The sequence below is a fragment of the Oncorhynchus keta genome, chromosome 14 (assembly GCF_023373465.1).
Source record: "Oncorhynchus keta strain PuntledgeMale-10-30-2019 chromosome 14, Oket_V2, whole genome shotgun sequence".
NCBI classification, from domain to species: Eukaryota; Metazoa; Chordata; class Actinopteri; order Salmoniformes; family Salmonidae; genus Oncorhynchus; species Oncorhynchus keta.
This window is the reverse complement of record NC_068434.1, coordinates 24,845,153-24,864,059: the sequence shown is the minus strand read 5'-3', so window position 1 is coordinate 24,864,059 and position 18,907 is coordinate 24,845,153. Positions and strand designations below refer to the sequence as shown.

The 18,907-nt window shown below is 41.4% G+C and overlaps 1 protein-coding gene across 1 annotated transcript in view; it reads left to right on the top strand.

The window, feature by feature from the left end:
- Positions 1–15,507, top strand: part of LOC118394216 (nuclear receptor subfamily 6 group A member 1-A-like) — a 29,691-nt gene extending 14,184 nt beyond the window's left edge. Inside the window, exons 2-9 of the mRNA XM_035787442.2 lie at positions 3,502–3,732; positions 4,160–4,215; positions 6,238–6,407; positions 6,867–7,100; positions 7,358–7,612; positions 8,915–9,036; positions 9,196–9,348; positions 9,482–15,507. Of these exons, the coding sequence (XP_035643335.1) occupies positions 3,502–3,732; positions 4,160–4,215; positions 6,238–6,407; positions 6,867–7,100; positions 7,358–7,612; positions 8,915–9,036; positions 9,196–9,348; positions 9,482–9,621 (1,361 nt within the window). The 3' untranslated portion in view covers positions 9,622–15,507. The remainder of the gene's footprint in view (positions 1–3,501; positions 3,733–4,159; positions 4,216–6,237; positions 6,408–6,866; positions 7,101–7,357; positions 7,613–8,914; positions 9,037–9,195; positions 9,349–9,481) is intronic.
- The last annotated feature ends 3,400 nt before the right edge of the window (positions 15,508–18,907 follow it).

Here is an 18,907-nt window from a genome sequence, read left to right as displayed (position 1 = left end):
TACTATGGTCAATAGGCGCTGAAGGTAGTTAGCGTCTATGAATGGGCTGGTGCTACCCTATCCACTATCCACCAACACACAACACACCCCTCAACCCCCGCACCATCCCCCCTCATAAAAGCTCTGAACAGATGGGTTGATACCATGGTTACAGTGAATAGCCCAGCAGAGCAAAGGCTGCTTCCAGTTGGAATGTGTCCATGTGCTGATCTGTAGCATGGCTGGCTGAGCTCACAAGATAACACACAACAACTCCACCCTCACTGGCTTAGCTTCCTAACTATGATATCAGTTACCAAGACAGCCCATCCCAAGTTCTGTTGGTCAATTATCTATTAAATGGGGGTTTATCGGCAGACTCAACAGCCTTGGTTTGTCAAATGACTTTCTTTTTTTTTTTACCTTTATTTTACTAGGCAAGTCAGTTAAGAACAAATTCTTATTTTCAATGACGGCCTAGGAACAGTGGGTTAACTGGCTGTTCAGGGGCAGAACGACAGCTCGGGGATTTGAACTTGCAACCTTCCGGTTACTAGTCCAACGCCCTAACCACTAGGCTACCCTGCCTCGCCTGGTTCACCAACTACTTCTCAGATAGAGTTAAGTGTGTCAACCCTGGCAGTCTCTATGGGGCAGCTAAAGGGTTCAACTCTCGGGCCGATTCTATTCTCTGTATATGTCAATGATGTCGCTCTTGCTGCTGATGATTCTCTGATCCACCTCTATGCAGACGACACCATTCTGTATATTTCTGGCCCTTCTTTGGACACTGTGTTCACAAACCTCCAGACAAGCTTCAATGCCATACAACACTCCTTGCGTAGTCCAAGGACCGTATAAGGTCCTTTAGTCCATTATTAGGCTCCTTTAGTCCATTATTGGGCTAGGGTAGCACTAACACTGTGGACAGCAGAGAGTGGGGAATTTAGGTTAATTTATTCTCTGTCAGCATGGTGAGTTTTATCATCTAGCCTAGAGGTACATGGGGATTTTTCCAGTTAAGATTTTAAACAGCGTTTTTGGTGTCATCAAAGTGTGCTGGTCTGGAGATTGTGCAGTTTCTATGGTGATTAGCAAAGTAACTAAGAATGTCAGGAGTTCCCAGAGGATTGTAAGTCATACATTTCAAGATAGAATCCTTAGTTGCGACATCCATTTTTGGACAGGTGTTGGTGGATAGGTTAACACAAATTAATAACATGTACCCATTGATTCTTGAAGAATATAACTTCTAAATGCCTCATGAGCTTATTAGCTCAACTGTCGTTCCCCGCCAGAACCCAGAATATAAGCCGTAAACAACGTAAATGTAATCAAACACTGTATATAGTCTCAAAACTATAGTTTTGATATCATCAGCTCGGTCTATGAATTTGAGAGTGGTTATATTTCTCCATCCCGTAGCTATTTAGAGAAACAGGAGTGGGGATGCCTCTGTTTTTATACAACGCCTGGAGAAATGTAACCACTCAAATTCATAGACAGGGCTATGGAGGCAAGGACTGGCCAGACATGATATAAAAGTTATAGTTCTAAACATGTTTTGGGCCTATAACATGTTTGTTTACATTTACATTGTTTACAAACATTGGAGTATTAAAACAAGCCAATATTCTGGGTTCTGATGGGGTACGGCAGTTAAACTAAGCTCATTAGGCATTTCTAAGTTATATTACTCGAGAATCAATGGATATATATCATAAGTGTATAGGTCCACAAATAGATGTAGCAACTAAGGATTCTAGATTGAAGTATATCTCTCTACGATCCAAACTCCAACACACACACCCACTGGAACATATGCAAACACAGACACGTACAAGCAACAATGCATGCATGCACATACACACCTATTGTCACTATATAGAGATGAATGTGAAGCTAAAGCTATTTAGCATCAGTGGTATTGGTATTTGGCGCCAAGGGCTACTGTAGTAAGCTACACTATATATACAGAAGTATGTGGACACCCCTTTAAATGAGTGGATTTGACTATTTCAGCCACACCCGTTGCTGACTGACGATTCTTGTGCTTCCAACTTTGTGGCAATAGTTTGGCGAAGGCCCTTTCTTGTTTCAGCATAACAACGCCTCCGTGCACAAAGCGAGGTCCATACAGAAATGGTTTGTCGAGATCGGTGTGGAAGAACTTGGCCCTGACCTCATCCCCATTGAACACCTTTGGGATGAATTGGAACGCCGACTGAGAGCCAGGCCGAATCGCCCAACATCAGTGCCTGACCTCACTAATGTTCACGTGGCTGAATGGAAGCAAGTCCCTGCAGCAATGTTCCAACATCTAGTGGAAAGCCTTCCCAGAAGAGTGGAGACTGTTATATCAGCAAAGGGGGGACCAACTCCATGTTAGTGCCCATGGTTTTGGAATGAGATGTTTGACGAGCAGGTGTCCACATACATTTGGTCATGTAGTGTAGGTATATTGTCTTTATTCTGTTTTCACATCTGGGTCTCTCATGGCCACCACATGTTGTTAAGTTGCTAACACTGTGTAATTGAACCTATTATTTTTGAATGTGCTTCATTTGGGACATCCTGTTCCACTACTTCCTTGAAGGCAGCCCCTCCTTCTAGCCTCTACCCAAGCCCCCAAATATCCCCCAACATATGTTCCAAATTACTGCCCTCACTTGGCCCGGTCTTTACAACATTTCCCATTTTGAAACGCTCAGCAAAAAAAGCTGCTCCATGTATCCTTCGAGGAAACAAGTTGAAGGCTGAAATATGAAGTCTCTGTTAATGGTATGCACTGTGTTTGTCTTCTAAGACAGCTGTGATATGAAACTACCAGTTGGAGAATCAGTAAGCAGTTGGTCTGATATATTTAATAAACTCAAATGAATTCCATTCTCACAAATTCCAGCATGTTCACTGAAATGTAGACTTTATGTGGGCTTGCGTTTCAATGTAATCTATATTTATTGAAATCGGAATGAATCTCGTCAGGTTTCACTGAGTGGTGTTAGACTATAGACACTCTGAAGAGTTTACATGATGCTGTCACTGTGTCCATCTCAGAGAAAGGAGAGCCTGTAAACTAATCACCAGACAGGCCAGCATGTGTCACTTTAGCCTGGTCCTTTCTCTTCTCAGACATACTAAATAAAACATCCAAGATGTCTGCACACTCTGTGCTCATTCTTCCTCACATTCAACTGGTTACACACTGGTTGGCGACCCTAGGTTACAGTATGATGGTTAGAGCTGTATTACACATCTTACATTTATATTTTAGTCATTTAGCAGACGCCCGACCTGACTAATGTTCTTGTGGCTGAATGGAAGCAAGTCCCCGCAGCAATGTTCCAACATCAAGTGGAAAGCCTTCCCAGAAGAGTGGAGACTGTTATAGCAGCAAAAGGGGGACCAACTCCATGTTAATGCCCATGATTTTGGAATGAGATGTTCGACGGTCATGTAGTGAATGTGTCAGATATCTGTTCTGTCTTCTGCTCTCACCAGTCATTCTGTCTCTTCTGTCAGATGATGCAGCTGACCCACGTGTTTGCCTCATCTGTGGAGACCGCGCCACAGGCCTGCACTATGGCATCATCTCCTGCGAGGGCTGCAAGGGTTTCTTCAAGCGCAGCATCTGCAACAAGCGCGTGTACCGATGCAGCCGAGACAAAAACTGTGAAATGTCGCGCAAGCAACGCAACCGCTGCCAATACTGCCGCCTGCTCAAGTGTTTACAGATGGGAATGAACCGCAAAGGTGAGGGGAGACCAAAGAGGCAGATTGACAAGCGGATGAGAGCCACACATTAGATTTTACTGTACTAGAACCATAGATTGTTCTAGAACCACAGATTAAATTAGAAGAGCTCCAAGAACTTTCAGCTCTCAATCAGACCCCCAGCTCTGTAGTTATGTAGCTAGTGCCCTCTGCTGGATTGACTGGGTAAGTGAATGTTCTCGTTTCACTGTACAATTTCTTGATTTTCTCCTGTGGCACAATCATAGCAGCCACCACCAGGTAGAGCCATAGTACAAACGTTGCCATCACAACCCCATAGGAATTGGACTTTGTGTTATGAAACCCAAACATACTTTTTTTCATTGTACTTTGTGTTGTGTATGCCCTGCACCTCTTCCCCATATATCTTGTTGGGGTGCTTATGGCTGTTATTTGTGTTTTCCAGCAATCAGGGAAGATGGGATGCCAGGAGGAAGAAACAAAAGTATCGGGCCTGTCCAGGTAAATATTCACTGTGCACTCTACTACAGCTAACTATTAGATTCCAACAGTGCCTTTGATATTTCAGAATCTTTCATAATTTGAATCCTTTCCATTTCAGTTGAATTATCTTAGAACCCATTATTGACAGTAATAATATAATAATAATAATGTGTGATTATTTTAATGTTCATATTCACTAATAATTTCATTAGCTGGCTTTGAACAAGGTAACAAGGTAATCAGCATCCCTTATTGCTTGCCGCACCAGGCATTATTTAAAATGTTCCATCTATGCCATTAATATTAGATGGAGAATTAGCCATGCTTTTCAATAGTCATTTAGGCATAGCCAAGATAGATAGAGTAATTGCCTTTAAGACTAAATTATATTGCTTTGAAATGCATGCATGTAAAGTAGTGAGTATGTGAAAGAATGCGTATTGGTGTGGATTGATCGTCAAATCTCATATCAGGGAAAATGCTTTGAAGGAGATTTGAAGGAAAGTCTGAGGAGCGGGGTTTTAAAAGAAAATACTCCTTTTCAATTCACATTTCGTCCTTGCCTTACAGTTCGTTACGTTTCTGGTAACCCGACATTCTTGTTCCGCAGTTCAAATTCACCGTAAATGTCACAGTAGCCACTATCCAGTAAGCACAAACTATTCAACAGTGACATATGCTTTTCTTCTTAAGCATTTTACACTATTGAATAATGCAACCAAACCATATTACAGTCTTGAATAAGGCAACAATGTGCAGACAATGAAAGGGTTTATTTTCTCGTCTGTAGGCTACACTCAATACATTTTAGCTTCAAGACATAAGCACAGAGTTGCTATAACAGCATGTCTTCATCAAGTAACGTTAGCCTATCAGAAATGAACAATTAACCCTCTCATATGAATATAAAAGTATAATAGGCCTACCTTACAACATTCCAACAAACCAGGTTTCATTTTGATCCTGTTTTTATAGCTTAAGCTATGTATTTATAGCCTAAAATAACACCATTTATTTGTCTTCTGAGAAAATGTGATCAAATGAGTTTATTTTCAGACTTTGGATGGCTAGGCTACTTAGGCCTTTTTAATTCCAAATTATTGACTGGAATTAATCAATCCACACAATAGTGATGACATACCTTTTTAATACGCTACACCTAGGGTCCGGAGTTGGTTAGGTTAGCCTACTACCAGATCAGGAAAAACTCTAGGCCCCGGGAAATCATATTCTCCCTACTACTCTGGAACCTGTGGTTCCACCTCTGAAATCACCACACAATGTTACAAATGAAAAAGACAAAAACAGATCCTATTTGTATGATCTACATTTGACATGTTTTTGGTGGTGGGGATGGGCTTCCATAGTTTTATGTGGCTCAGTGCAGACAGAAGCTACTGCAACAATTTCAGCATGTAGCAGGCTGTTACTGCAATTTCAGGTAAAAACTCAAGGAAACAATTCTGAAACATTAGGAAAATGTCTATACATTTCAGCTGTTTCAAAAACATTGCTCTGCTATTACCATTTATGCTGTAGGAGTGTTGGCTCAATGAGACTATTCTGTTTACACTGCCCTGCTTTAAGGAGGGCAACTGTTGGGCGAGTGTTGTGAGCTACCTCAGAGGTAGCGGTTGAGTTGTTGGAATTAATCAACAAGTACACAAGTTTACATTTGAGTAATAGGAGCCGATGGTATTTTTAAAGAATGTGTAGTAAGTGTGAAGAGGCTCTTAGTCTTGATATGCTAATGCTCTGCAAATGGCTTTGTAGATTATGTTCTCTGTATAGTGTTTATGAAGTGGTAAGGACAGCCATGGACAGCCATATTGTTGGTACCTTATCCTTGTGTGTGTGTGTGTGTGTGTGTGTTTCCTAGGATAATTATACCCTGGATAACAGTGTTATGTTAATCAATGCAGATGTCTCTTACTCTCACCCTCAATCTACCCCTCTCTGCTCTTTCACTCTCCTTCTCTCTCTCTCTCTCTGTTCTCCCTCTCTCTCTGCTCTCTCTCACTCTCATTCTCTCTCTCTCAGATCACAGATGAAGAGATTGAGCGGATCATGTCGGGACAGGAGTTCAAGGAGGAAGCCAGTCTGCCGGAGCACACCTGGAGCAACAACGGTGACAGTAGTGACCACAGTTCTCCTAGCAACGGCGCCTCCGAGGGCAACCAGCCTTCACCTGCTTCCACTCTATCATCCAAGTGAGTTAGCAACTCGTCTACATGAGGGAGCATCGTAAACATTGTCAGCAGTTAGTCCATGTATGAGATAATTAACTGCCCCTGACATTGTACCACCTCATTACCTAGTTTTTGCCAAGTTTGCTACCGAAAGAATGCCTGAATGCAATCTATTGAGATTTAGCAGCGATATCTGTAGATTGAATTCAGCCCATTATCTGCTGTTTTTGGAGACATGCATAGTGTCTATCTGCAAGCAGCAAGGCCAAACATAGTAGTATTTACATCTCTCTGTGTAACCATCAATTTATCTAAATCAACATGTACTCTGATTATGTTAGATGTGCATAGAAACAGGTATTCATAAAATCTCAGCAACTGAGGCACACTTATGAGATACCAAAACATAATTGATGGCATTTAGTGTAAGTACAGTATTTATTTGAATGAATATCTGACTATTGTGTTTTCTCTGTACAGTCGTTCTTTAGAGATGGGTGGTGGCTACACAGCTGCTGTCAGGGACCAGTACATCAACGCCCCCATGAACACCCCCTACCAGCTGCTACCTCACCTCTTTAGCTACGCTGCCCAGTCAGGCCTGCTGGCCCCCCAGCCCCGCAGCCTCTACCCCCAGTCACACTCCCTGGTGATGCAGCTTGTGGCTGCAGAGGACCTGGCCCCACTGGCCACCCCCATGCTGATAGAGGAAGGGTGAGTAGGCCTGCTTAACCTGACATTTCTGCTGAGCAATGGAAGTGTGGCATGTATTTCACATAACAATTTCAGCAGAAATCTATTCGGAAATGTGTTTTAGAAATGTGTGTTCCATTTTACAATATACATTTTCTGACCATGTGACCAGGTCAGCCAAAGCTCCTGGCCCAATACAATAATATGAACAGCATGCTGTTATGAATCCTGTTGATATTCACATCCGCGTCTCTCTGTCTCCCTGTTATGTGTGTCAGGTACAAGGTGACTCAGGTGGAGTTGTTTGCGCTGCTGTGTCGTCTGGCCGACGAGCTGCTGTTCCGTCAGATCTCGTGGATCAAGAAGCTGCCGTTCTTCTGTGAGCTGTCTATTGAGGACTACACCTGTTTACTCAGCTCCACCTGGCAGGAACTGATCCTGCTGTCCTGCCTCACCATCTACAGTGCACAGATCTTTGGAGACCTGGCTGACGTCACCGCCAAGTACACTCCCTCTGATGAGGAGCTGCAGGGGCAAGTACTGCCAGGCAGTAGGATCACTGTCAGTGTTAAACAATGACACTGGGGGTGACCATACCCGCCGGCCATGTGTTCATAGGTTTATTTTGCTATCAATGTATGGAAAGAGACCATTTATCTGAGAGCCCCTACTCTTATTTGGTGTTGGTGTTCATGCATCAGAGGTTACAATGCAATATTGTTCGCTCACCTAGGCTTATGTTATTGTAGTATGTTTGGAGGTGTGGTGTTTGAACAGGGCTCTAAAGAGAGGGGATCATGTCAAAAGTTGAGTTGTGTTTCCTTCTACAACAACAACCTCCTATAGTGACCATCATTCCACACTGTCAGTTCACTATCTTTAAAGGCAATGATGTCTGTACCATTACACATATTGGCATTGGACGTGTGCCAAATGAACTGGCCCGTGAAGCAGACAACTCCTCAGGACTGTGGCTAGCACAGTCTGGGCCATTATGAAATACAGGTCCGTCCTAGATTGGCCATAATACTGTGGGGGCTTAGTCGTGTGTAAATCAGACCAGAGTTATCTGACCTTATGGCACACTTGCTCCTAATTTTCAATTGAATTTACGGCTGGGTTGTGTTGCAATAGCCCATTTTTCTGCAGTTTTCCCATTCAAGGAGAAGGTGTCTGACTAACTATGGAAGTGCTAAACGCTGTGTAGGCACATGTACTAAAGATATTAGATAAAGAGACCCGGATCTAAGGGGAGCTGTAGTGTAGAGACAGGCATGGAGATTGATGAGATCAGTTATTCAGTTTGACATGTTAGTATCTGCTCCTTAAAGCCATGGCCACAATTTTCACTGGGGATGGGGGGACATGCTACCCCCCACATTTCCTGAAATTGCATTTATCAATGGAATGTGATACAAAACGAGGCAACAGTTGGCTTTAGGACCATGCGGATGTCTCTGAGGTTCAGGTAGGCTGTTTGGAGTGTTTATCTGACTGAAGAAAAAAAAAACATTATGTCCCCCCGCATCTAAAACCAAAGTAAAAAGGAAATGTTTAGTTAGTGAGATGAATGTCCTTAATCACTTGTAGGGGATCAGACATAATCCACTTCTCCCCATTTAATTTCCCCTTCTTATTATGAATCAACTTTCACATTATCATGATTCTACTCTCTTTTAACTTTTTCTTCCTTGGAAGTCTTGCACTTCTGTAGCGTGTGCGAGTGTGTGTGAGAGCTGGAAGTCTTGTTGATTTTGTGTTCTTTGTGTACGTTTTGTTTTTGTGTGTGTCACATTTCACAATATCACCATGTTTTTGTATGCGTCCCCCCCAAGGTTCAGTGAGGATAGCATGGAGTTAATGGAGAGGCTGATCTATCTGTTCCGCAAGTTCCACCAGTTGAAGGTCAGCAACGAGGAGTACGCCTGCATGAAAGCCATCAACTTCTTGAACCAAGGTAACACACACACATGCACAGCCAGCCAGACACAGCACTGTTGCAACAGGACTTCAACAACTGCTCTGCTGCTCAGATGCTTTATTAAGTCAAAAGAATGAAAACGTCACACACACTATACATATAGCTAAGGTCCTCAATGTGTTCCTGTCTGTGCAGATATCCGCGGTCTGACTAACGTCTCCCAGTTGGAGCAACTGAACAAGCGCTACTGGTACGTGTGTCAGGACTACACAGAGTACAAGTACCCTCACCAGCCCAAACGCTTCCCTGAGATCATGATGTGTCTGCCAGAGATCCGCTTCATGGCAGGTAAGTTGGTGCATGGGGATTGGCATGGAGGGCGTTGTATTTTATGACATGCTAATATAAAGGTCCATAGCAAGGTAGGCGATAGGATAATTGTTCTGTACTCACACACTGTAAAAAACCTGTTTCTTTCCAGGGAAGCTGGTGAACGTTCCTCTGGAACAGCTCCCCCTCTTGTTTAAAGCAGTTCTGCACTCCTGCAAATCCAGCTTCATCAGCAACAGGACAGGAAGTTCTCCCTGTATGCCTACTACTGGTACCTCCCCCGGGAACTGAGCCCCGCACCCTGGCCCCAGGACCGCCCTTTGACAAGAATCTTACCTGGGGGGTGGGGCCAGGGACTGGTCCTCCTTCCTGTGAATGTGACAAGCAATTTTTGTTCTCTATATATTTATTACACGACAGAGCTGAATGTATGCTGATTTACGCTGTGCACATGCTTCTGTACAAACTAAATGCACATAGATGCATTGGTCTTTGGAGTTTACAAATATGTATCCGATTGCTCAACGTGTCGGTGTTGCCATTGTTAGAACTAGATTTTTAAGATTGATTTGATTCGGAATGGGGACGGGTATAAATGAGTTGACAAGTGTTTTGAGACTACCTCAGGAAGATGATGTTGCTATTTTCAGGTACCTTTTTCTCGCTGTTTTGAAATGAAGAGGTTGCCCGGTCTAAATCAAATCCCTGTAAATGCTGTAAACTCCTGAATCATAGAAGATAAGTCGGCCTTTACCATTACATTGACCAAAGGCATTGCTGCATACTCATTTGAACCAAAGATAGAAAAGCATTCAACCCTGCAATCAACAAATGAATGTCCTGAATTTCCCACTAGTTCTGGTGTATTTTCTCACTTCCTGTAGTATTTTTGTACACTCTTTCATACAATCCACAAACAGACATCCTGTAGGGATGGCCTGGTCAATGTAACATTCCTTGTCTTTCAGTGAGGTGAAATTTTGTTCGATTGTGGGAACTTACAGGTATTTTCTACAATCATAGACTGCAGAGCAAATTTAGTTGCATAGTTGCAGGGGTAGGGGAAATGTGTTATTAGCTTTAATGCTATTTTTTTTGACCAATGTGATATGCAAAGTTTTTTAAGCAGCACCCATAGATTAGTGATTAGTCGATAGCTCAGTATAATGGTTTCTTATCAATGAAGGACCAGGATAAGAAATGAATCAATCTGTTTAAGAGCCAGAGGGGAGACTCTCAGACAGACAGTGTAGCTCGTTCTTATCTTAACCCCTAGGCTGAGACACCACAAACAATGGCTCCACTCTCTTCTCTCCTAGTCCCTGTTGCACCCATCTATTCCTTCAGACATACAATCCACCTTGGCTTTCAGCCCTCCACTGGTACTTCCTTGCCCAAACCTGAGCCTCTGCACATGCTCACTGGGTTGATGGTCCGATCTGCACAGTTAGGCTACAAGGAAATGCTGGCTTGTTCATTTGTACTACTACATTTGTAGACAGTGTTGGGTTTAGAATGCTCAGGTGACTGTATTTTGACTGCAACAGAGGAGAGATGGAGGAGACATTAGGGGCATGTCTATTAATCTGGTCTGGGTTGACAGACTAGAGGTTACTTCTGGCTTGCACACATTGTTTAAAAAAGCTATATAAAGAAATAGGTTCTTTATTTATGAAGTATGAGATGATCATTTCAACCAGCCGTTAGCCGTTTCATAACAACCATTGTTTAAAATGTGGAGCAATGCAGTCCTTGCAACGACTCTTTTATGCATGCTGTGGTGAGGCAGGAGACATTCCTTGACTATTACCATGGCAAAGTGCCCACCCCGCATTCTCCTCTCTCTCAGGTCCTAGTGGACCGGTATTTAAACAGGGTAAAGTGAGTGTTATGTATTGCATTCATGAGTTACTCAGTGGTCACTATGCTGATGTACTTGTAGGATTCTTAATTGTAGAATTCTGGACATTGTAGGTCCTTTTAGAAAGTGTTTCATTTTTTATTTTCTTCTGTTTTATGAAAGTGGCTGTTGTTTAAGGGCATGTTTTAAGACTTTAACTGTTGCTCCCAGTTCAGTGTTTAGCTTATTTATCGGAAGATGGTCGGAGACAGGACTTAACATCAGCAAGGTCAGAGAGGTCCCTTTTCCACTCTGAGCATAACCAAACTAACCTCAATCAACAGGTTGGCTTACGATTGCTGCCTCCATCACTGGGTCTAGACTAGTCTGTCTATATCTTCTTAGCCTTAACACTGTACTACACTGTACCATCTAATGTCCTGAACCACACTTTGAATACTTTCACCAATGCAGTGTTCTTTGTTTCAGTAGTTTCAATTAGCCACTTTTCCATGTTTTGTTGTGATACATTTCATGTATTTTGTTTTTTGGAGTGGAAAAAGACCCCTATCATTTGTTTTATTTTTAATCATTTCTGATGGATGTTGAATGTGATTCTATCAACTTGATGCCACAGTTCCAAAGGAAATAATATTCATGGTATTGATATTACAATTCTAAAGTGTTTACGAATTGATTACTTTTACTATTACCATAAACACTGATTTGATGAATAGAATGATATATGCAGAGAGTGAATTAACCAATGGCAGGCCCCTGTGAAACCGGTAAATATACAGTGCATTCAGAAAGTATTCAGACATCTTGACTTTTTCAAAATGTTGTTACTTTACAACCTTATTCTAAAATGGATTCAATTGTTTTTTTTACTCATCAATCTACACACAATACCCCATAATGACAAAGCAAATGTATTAAAAAGAAAAAACAGATATCACATTTAAGTAATTATTCAGACCCTTTACTCAGTACTTTGTTGAAGCACCTTCGGCAGTGATTACAGCCTCGAATCTCTATTTGAGATGTCAGATTGGGTTCAAGTCTGGACATTCAGAGACTTGTCCTGAAGGCTCTCCTGCGTTGTCTTGGCAGTGTCCTTATGTTTGTTGTCCTGTTGGAAGGTGAACCTTCACCCCAGTCTGAGGTCCAGACCGACTAATCTCCCAGTCTCTGCCGCTGAAAAACATCCCCACAGCATGATGCTGCCACTACCATGCTTCACCGTAGGGATGGTGGCCGGTTTTCTCCAGACGTGAGTCTTGGCATTCAGGCCAAAGTATTCAATCTTGGTTTCATCAGACCAGAGAATCTTGTTTCTAATGGTCTTAGAGTCCTTTAGGTGCCCTTTGGCAAACTCCAACTGGGCTGTCATGTGCCTTTTACTGAGGTGTTGCTTCCGTCTGGCCACTCTACCATAAAGGCCTGATAGGTGGAGTGCTGCAGAGATGTTGTCCTTCTGGAAGTTTCTTCCATTTCCATAGAGGAACTCTGAAACTCTGTCAGAGTGACCATCAGGTTCTTGGGCACCTCCATGACCAAGACCTTTCACCCCCAATTGCTCAGTTTGCAGACAGCTCTAGGAAGAGTCTTGGTGGTTCCAAACTTGTTCCATTTAATAATGATGGAGGCCACTGTTTTCTTGAGGACCTTCAATGCTGCAGAAATGTTTTGGTACCCTTCCCCAGATCTGTGCCTCAACACAATCCTGTCTTGGAGCTCTACGGACAATTCCTTCAACCTTATTGCTTGGTTTTTGCTCTGACATGCACTGTCAACTGTGGGACCTTACATAGACAGGTATTTCCAAATCTATTGAATTTACTACAGGTGGACACATATCAAGTTGTAGAAACATCTCAAGGATGGTCAATGGAAACAGGATGCATCTGAGCTCTATTTCAGGACTCATAGCAAAGGGTCTGAATTCTTATGTCATTTATTTTTGCTTTGTTATTATGGGGTATTGTGTGTAGAATGATGAGCATTTATTTTTTGAAATCCTAATTAGAATAAGGCCGTAATATAACAAAATGTGAAAATAGTCAAGGTGTCTGAATACTTTCTGAATGCACTGTATATGCATATTTATGCATGATTTCTGAGAGTTTACCATCAGTAAACAAAGCCCGGGAGGTGTTCCAGTCATGATGGGGAGCAGCCAGCCACTGGTCTGGGGGGCTTAGTACACATGGCATGCCTAAACTCAGGGATCAGATCTTCTTAGGGGACATGTGTGTGAGACCCTAGTCCAGTGCTGCTGTCCCCATACAGTTTCACTATGGCCATCATACGGAAATATAGAGACTCTTAGTGGCAGATCATTCCTAGTAGTCGTTTTTTTTTTATCTAACGTCACATTGCTACCTACCTTACAGCCACCTCCACGACTGTTTGCCACTTTCATGTTTTGAAATACATGTATTACATTCTCATTAGTATTCTATTATTTTCTAGAATGTGTTTTCACCGATAATGGATATGTCATTTGCAATTGCTATATTGAAACTACCTCTTTTTTTGTGTCATCACGTATTTTACTTTCACACAGGTAATGCTTGATAAAAAATCATATTCATTGGTTTCAATAGCTAGGTTCCCATCCAATTGGTACTGATTTTCTTGCAAATATTCTAAAATCCGCATAAAGAAAATATGCGCATTTCCCACCAGTGGTGTTTCCACCAAACGGATTTGCGGTAGTGCACAAAAAATGTATTTATTTGTTTCAATTTTCATTTACCAAAAAAAAATCTACATTTCAAAGTGTTTCTATCGCATTTTCAGCTCTACGGATAGTTTTGTCACAAAAACTGTTGTGCTAAATGGCACATGTGACTATTCTGGTCGTGGAACCTGTGCTCTAGCCAACAGCTCGCACATACAGTGCAGTTAGGCTGTGCGGATTATGAGATTATTATGGATTATTAAGAGCGAGAATATTTTCATTTGTCAAACGACAGTCAAGCATCGATCATCATGTCAGACCCTCAATATTTATTGGAAAGGAGCGTAAAGCTCATCACCTTTAACACTCCATCACACATGATTTAATCTGTAGCCTAATAAACTGCATGATTTCCCGATTCGTAGCGGGAGGACCATACACCATATCATTGTGTGACTCCAAGTTAACTTTCGGTATGATGGTCATTATATCAATATTTGTGCATAAATGCGTTTCCACCACCATTTCTTGCATAATGAATTTTACTGACACGAAAAGATCCCACCATGTCGAACTAACAAATTATCTGTCGACATTTATAAAATTGTACCGAAATGTCTCCATCACAGCTGTCAGGATTTTTTTTTATACCGTATGACTTTACTCGCCTAAAACATTTGAATGGAAATGTGGTTATTGCACCAATGTTCTGTTATTTTGTGTCTCTTATTTTATCCAGTTACCTCTCACTGTTACTTATTGTGCATGTGAATGTTGCCTCATATGCTATTCCGTGCTACCTCAGGAAAAACTGTCGCCTAGGCCTTAGTGGGTGGGAGTTAGTTTGACCACCTTGCCACTTTACATTTACTCTAACCACTTTTTAAAAATCTGTGATCATCATATATTTTCCAACATCGATTATGTAATTAATGACGTCATACCTCACTGATCAATGAAAACTGATCTTATTTACCATCTTGTCATGATTACCATACCAAAGAATTTCGACAGGAATCTAAACTTGAATCAGTTTACTTTGTAGTGTCATATTAATAAGTATTGTATTCCAATCAATGTATTGTGTTCCTTCACTATATTGATATAGTTGTTTTGATGTACCAAACAATCTACTTGTGAAGTGTAAAGAGTAAAATGATCAGTATCATGATTGATATTTATAACGCTGCTTGTGAGTGATTATCAATTACAATGTAACTTTGGCCAAACTGCCATTTACTGTTGTTCACATGTTTTTCCTCACTCCTCTCAATAATAACTGGTGAATGAGTTTTGTGTTTTAAAAGTGTTTTAACAAGCTCATTCAGTGTTATAACAATGAATTCACGGAGGCTCATCAGCGAGCCCACAATGGGGAATGTCTAAGGCAACCAGAAGAGCAGATAAAATCAGAATGTATCTCTGGGAATAACATCTTAATGTTTTTCCATTGAATGTGAAGATACCACTAGATATGCAGGTGAAACACATGACATTTGTATCTGCCATGTTTTTTGTTGTTATTTTTGTATCTTTTGAAAACCCTTTCTCCTCGTCTTGTTACTTACTACCTGTGATGAATGTGATCCATACGTGTTCAATGCATGTTTAGAATGTGTTAGGATTTGAAACCAAATAAATGTGAACGTTATGCAACTGTGAGATTGTTGTCATTTCAAGCATTATTTGAGTGCCATGTAGAACCCTTTACACAGAGTGTTCACCATGGAACCCAAAAGAGTTCTACCTGGAACCAAAAGGGTTCTCCTATAGTGACTGCCGAATAACCCTTTTGGAACCCTTTTTTATAAGACTGTAGTGTTTTTGGAACGCACAAGCTAGTCAGCAGATTTTGGATGGGCCTAATCTGTGTGTCCCTGATCCATCCCCCAACATCCAGTCTAATTTGTTTTGCGACTATTATTCACACACACAAAAACAAACTGTTCCTGCATGTCAAATCAGATACAGAATGATCTGTACCTAGACAACGTGAATTATGATCATCTACATTTAGGTGTAACTAAAGTGCAGGAACAGCCACAGTATACTGTACCTTTGGTAGAATCTAAATGCTAAAGCTATAGGGATTAATGCAATGCATATTTAAATGTTAAGCAATTCATATCTACTATAATAGGTATAAGTTGTCCTTACTATAGTCAGAGAAGAGGAGGAGAGAGGAGAAACACATGATCAGCAGATTCATGGTCCTGTTTAGGAGGTTGATCGATAATTTGTATTTGTATTTGTAGTTATTATGGATCCCCATTAGCTGCTGCCTGGGGTCCAGAAAAATTAAGTCAGTTCTACAGTTTTAAAACATTACAATACATTCACAATAGACTTCACGACACATTAAGCGTGTGCCCTCAGGCCACTACTCTACTACCACATATCTACAACACAACATCCATGTGTGCGTGTGTGTGTATAGTGCATATGTTATTGTGTGTATACATGTGTCTGTGCCTGTGTTTGTGTCTCTTCACAGTCCCTGCTCTTCCATAAGGTGTATTTTTATCTGTTTTTTTTATCTAATTGTACTGCTTGCATTAGTTACTTGATGTGGAATAGAGTTCCATGTAGTCATGGCTCTATGTAGTACTGTGCGCCTCCCATAGTCTGTTCTGAACTTGGGGACTGTGAAGAGACCTCTGGTGGCATGTATTGTGGGGTATGCATGGATGTCCGTGCTGTTTGCAAGTAATTCAAACAGACAGGTCGGTGGATTCAACATGTCAATACCTCTCACAAATACAAATAGTGATGAAGTCAATCTCTCCTCCACGTTGCGCCAAGAGAGATGGACATGCATATTATTGATGTTAGCTCTCTGTCTACAGCCGTTCTGCCCTGTTCTGAACCATTTGCAATTTTCCTAAGTCACTCTTTGTGGCACCTGACCACACGACTGAACAGTAGTCCAGGTGCGACAAAACTAGGGCCTGTAGGACCTGCCTTGTTGATAGTGCTGTTAATTTTAAGAAGGCAGAGCAGTGCTTTATTATGGACAGACTTCTCCCCATCTTAGCTACTGTTGTATCAATATGTCTTGACTATGACAGTTTACTACAATCCAGGGTTACTCCAAGCAGTTTAGTCACCTCAACTTGCTCAATTTCCACATTATTCATTACAAGATTTAGTTGAGGTTTAGAGTTTAGTGAATAATTTGTTGTAAACCTAATGCTTTTAGTTTTAAAAAAATATTTAGGACTAACTTATTCATGCCACCCTTTCTGAAACTAACTTCAGCTCTTTGTTAAGTGTTGCAGTCATTTCAGTTGCTGTAGTAGCTGACATGTATAGTGTTGAGTCATCCGCATACAGACTCAAAGCCAAGTGGCATGTCGTTAGTAAAGATTGAAAAAAGTAAGGGGCCTAGACAGCTGCCCTGGGGAATTCCTGATTATACCTGGATCATGTTGGAGAAGCTTCCATTAAAGAACACCCTCTGTGTTCTGTTGGACAGGTAACTCTTTATCCACAATATAACAGGAGGTGTACAGTCATAATGCATACATTTGTTCCAGCAGCAAACTATGATCGATAATGTCAAAAGCCACACTGAAGTCTAACAAAAGTCCCCACAATCTTTTTACATCAATTTCTCTCAGCCAATCATCAGTCATTTGTGTAAGTGATGTGCTTGTTGAATGTCCTTCCCGATAAGCGTGCTGGCTATTTCAATCAATAAAGTTTTTTTTACTATTCTTGGGTAGCCTGAATGACTTTTGCTTCCCTCCAGGCCTGAGGGCACAAACTTTCTAGTAGGCTTAAATTGAATATATGGCAAATAGGAGTGGAAAAATTGTCTGCTATTATGAGTAATGTTCCATCCAAGTTGTCATACCTCGGTGCCTTGTCATTGTTGGGGCAGCAGGGTAGCCTAGTTGTTAGCACGTTGGACTAGTAACCGGAAGGTTGCAAGTTCAAATACCTGAGCTGACAAGGTACAAATCTGTCGTTCTGCCCCTGAACAGGCAGTTAACCCACTGTTCCTAGGCCTTCATTGAAAATAAGATTTTGTTCTTAACTGACTTGCCTAGTTAAGTAAAGGTCAAATTAAATTGTTGATAGACAATCATTTTTTCTCCTCTTTCACACTCATTTTACAGAATAAAAAATTATAATGCATATGTTTCATAATTTGGTCAGATATACTTAGATGTGTAGTGCCGGTGTTTGTTGCTGGCATGTCATGCCTAAGTTTACTAATCTTGCCAAAAAATCAATAAAGTAGTTGGCAATATCAGTGAGTTTTGTGATGAATGGGCCGTCTAATTCAATGAAAGAATGGAGCTGAGTTTGACTTTTTGCCCCAAATTTCATTTAAGGTGCTCCAAATCTTTTATCATGTATCTTTTGTTTCATAGTATATCCTCTTATTTTTATTCCATTTAGCCACGAGTTCTCAATTTGCAGTACGTTGCCAATCGGTTGTGCTGACAGACTTATTTGCCAGTGGAGCTGCTGCTTGAATCATGTGTGTGATTGTCAGTGGACCTGCTGCGTGCATCATGTGTGTGATTGTCAGTGGACCTGCTGCGTGCATCATGTGTGTGATTTGTCCAAGGAGTGGGCTATAGGAGAGGACCCACTTATCTGCTCAAGGCTACGTGAGGTGAGGCAAGGTGAGGTGAGGGGCATTTGACAGGCTTTTCGAACAGCAGCCCCTCTTCTCTCCCCTGACAGGATTCCCCCCCCAGCCTTCACTGACTGACCTCCACTCTCAGGTATATTCAAGTCTGAGCGTGTGGAGTCCCTTTCAATTGAGACGTATCATGCAGGGATAACAAATGATTTACATTAGTTAAAATATGTGTAGTAAGATCTATCTCTATTCAACATCAGATTTGCAACTTTTCAATTTACACTATCCTTACTTTAACCTCAGATGTGGTGTGGCCAAAGCCACATTCCTGCTTCTTGTGTGAGTGCGCCTTTTAGCATACCGTAAATAGTCAAACAAAATAAGGATAGCAATTCAAACTATACAGGAGGTTCTCATCTAAACTATATTTCACTTAACATTGCACACTTGATTA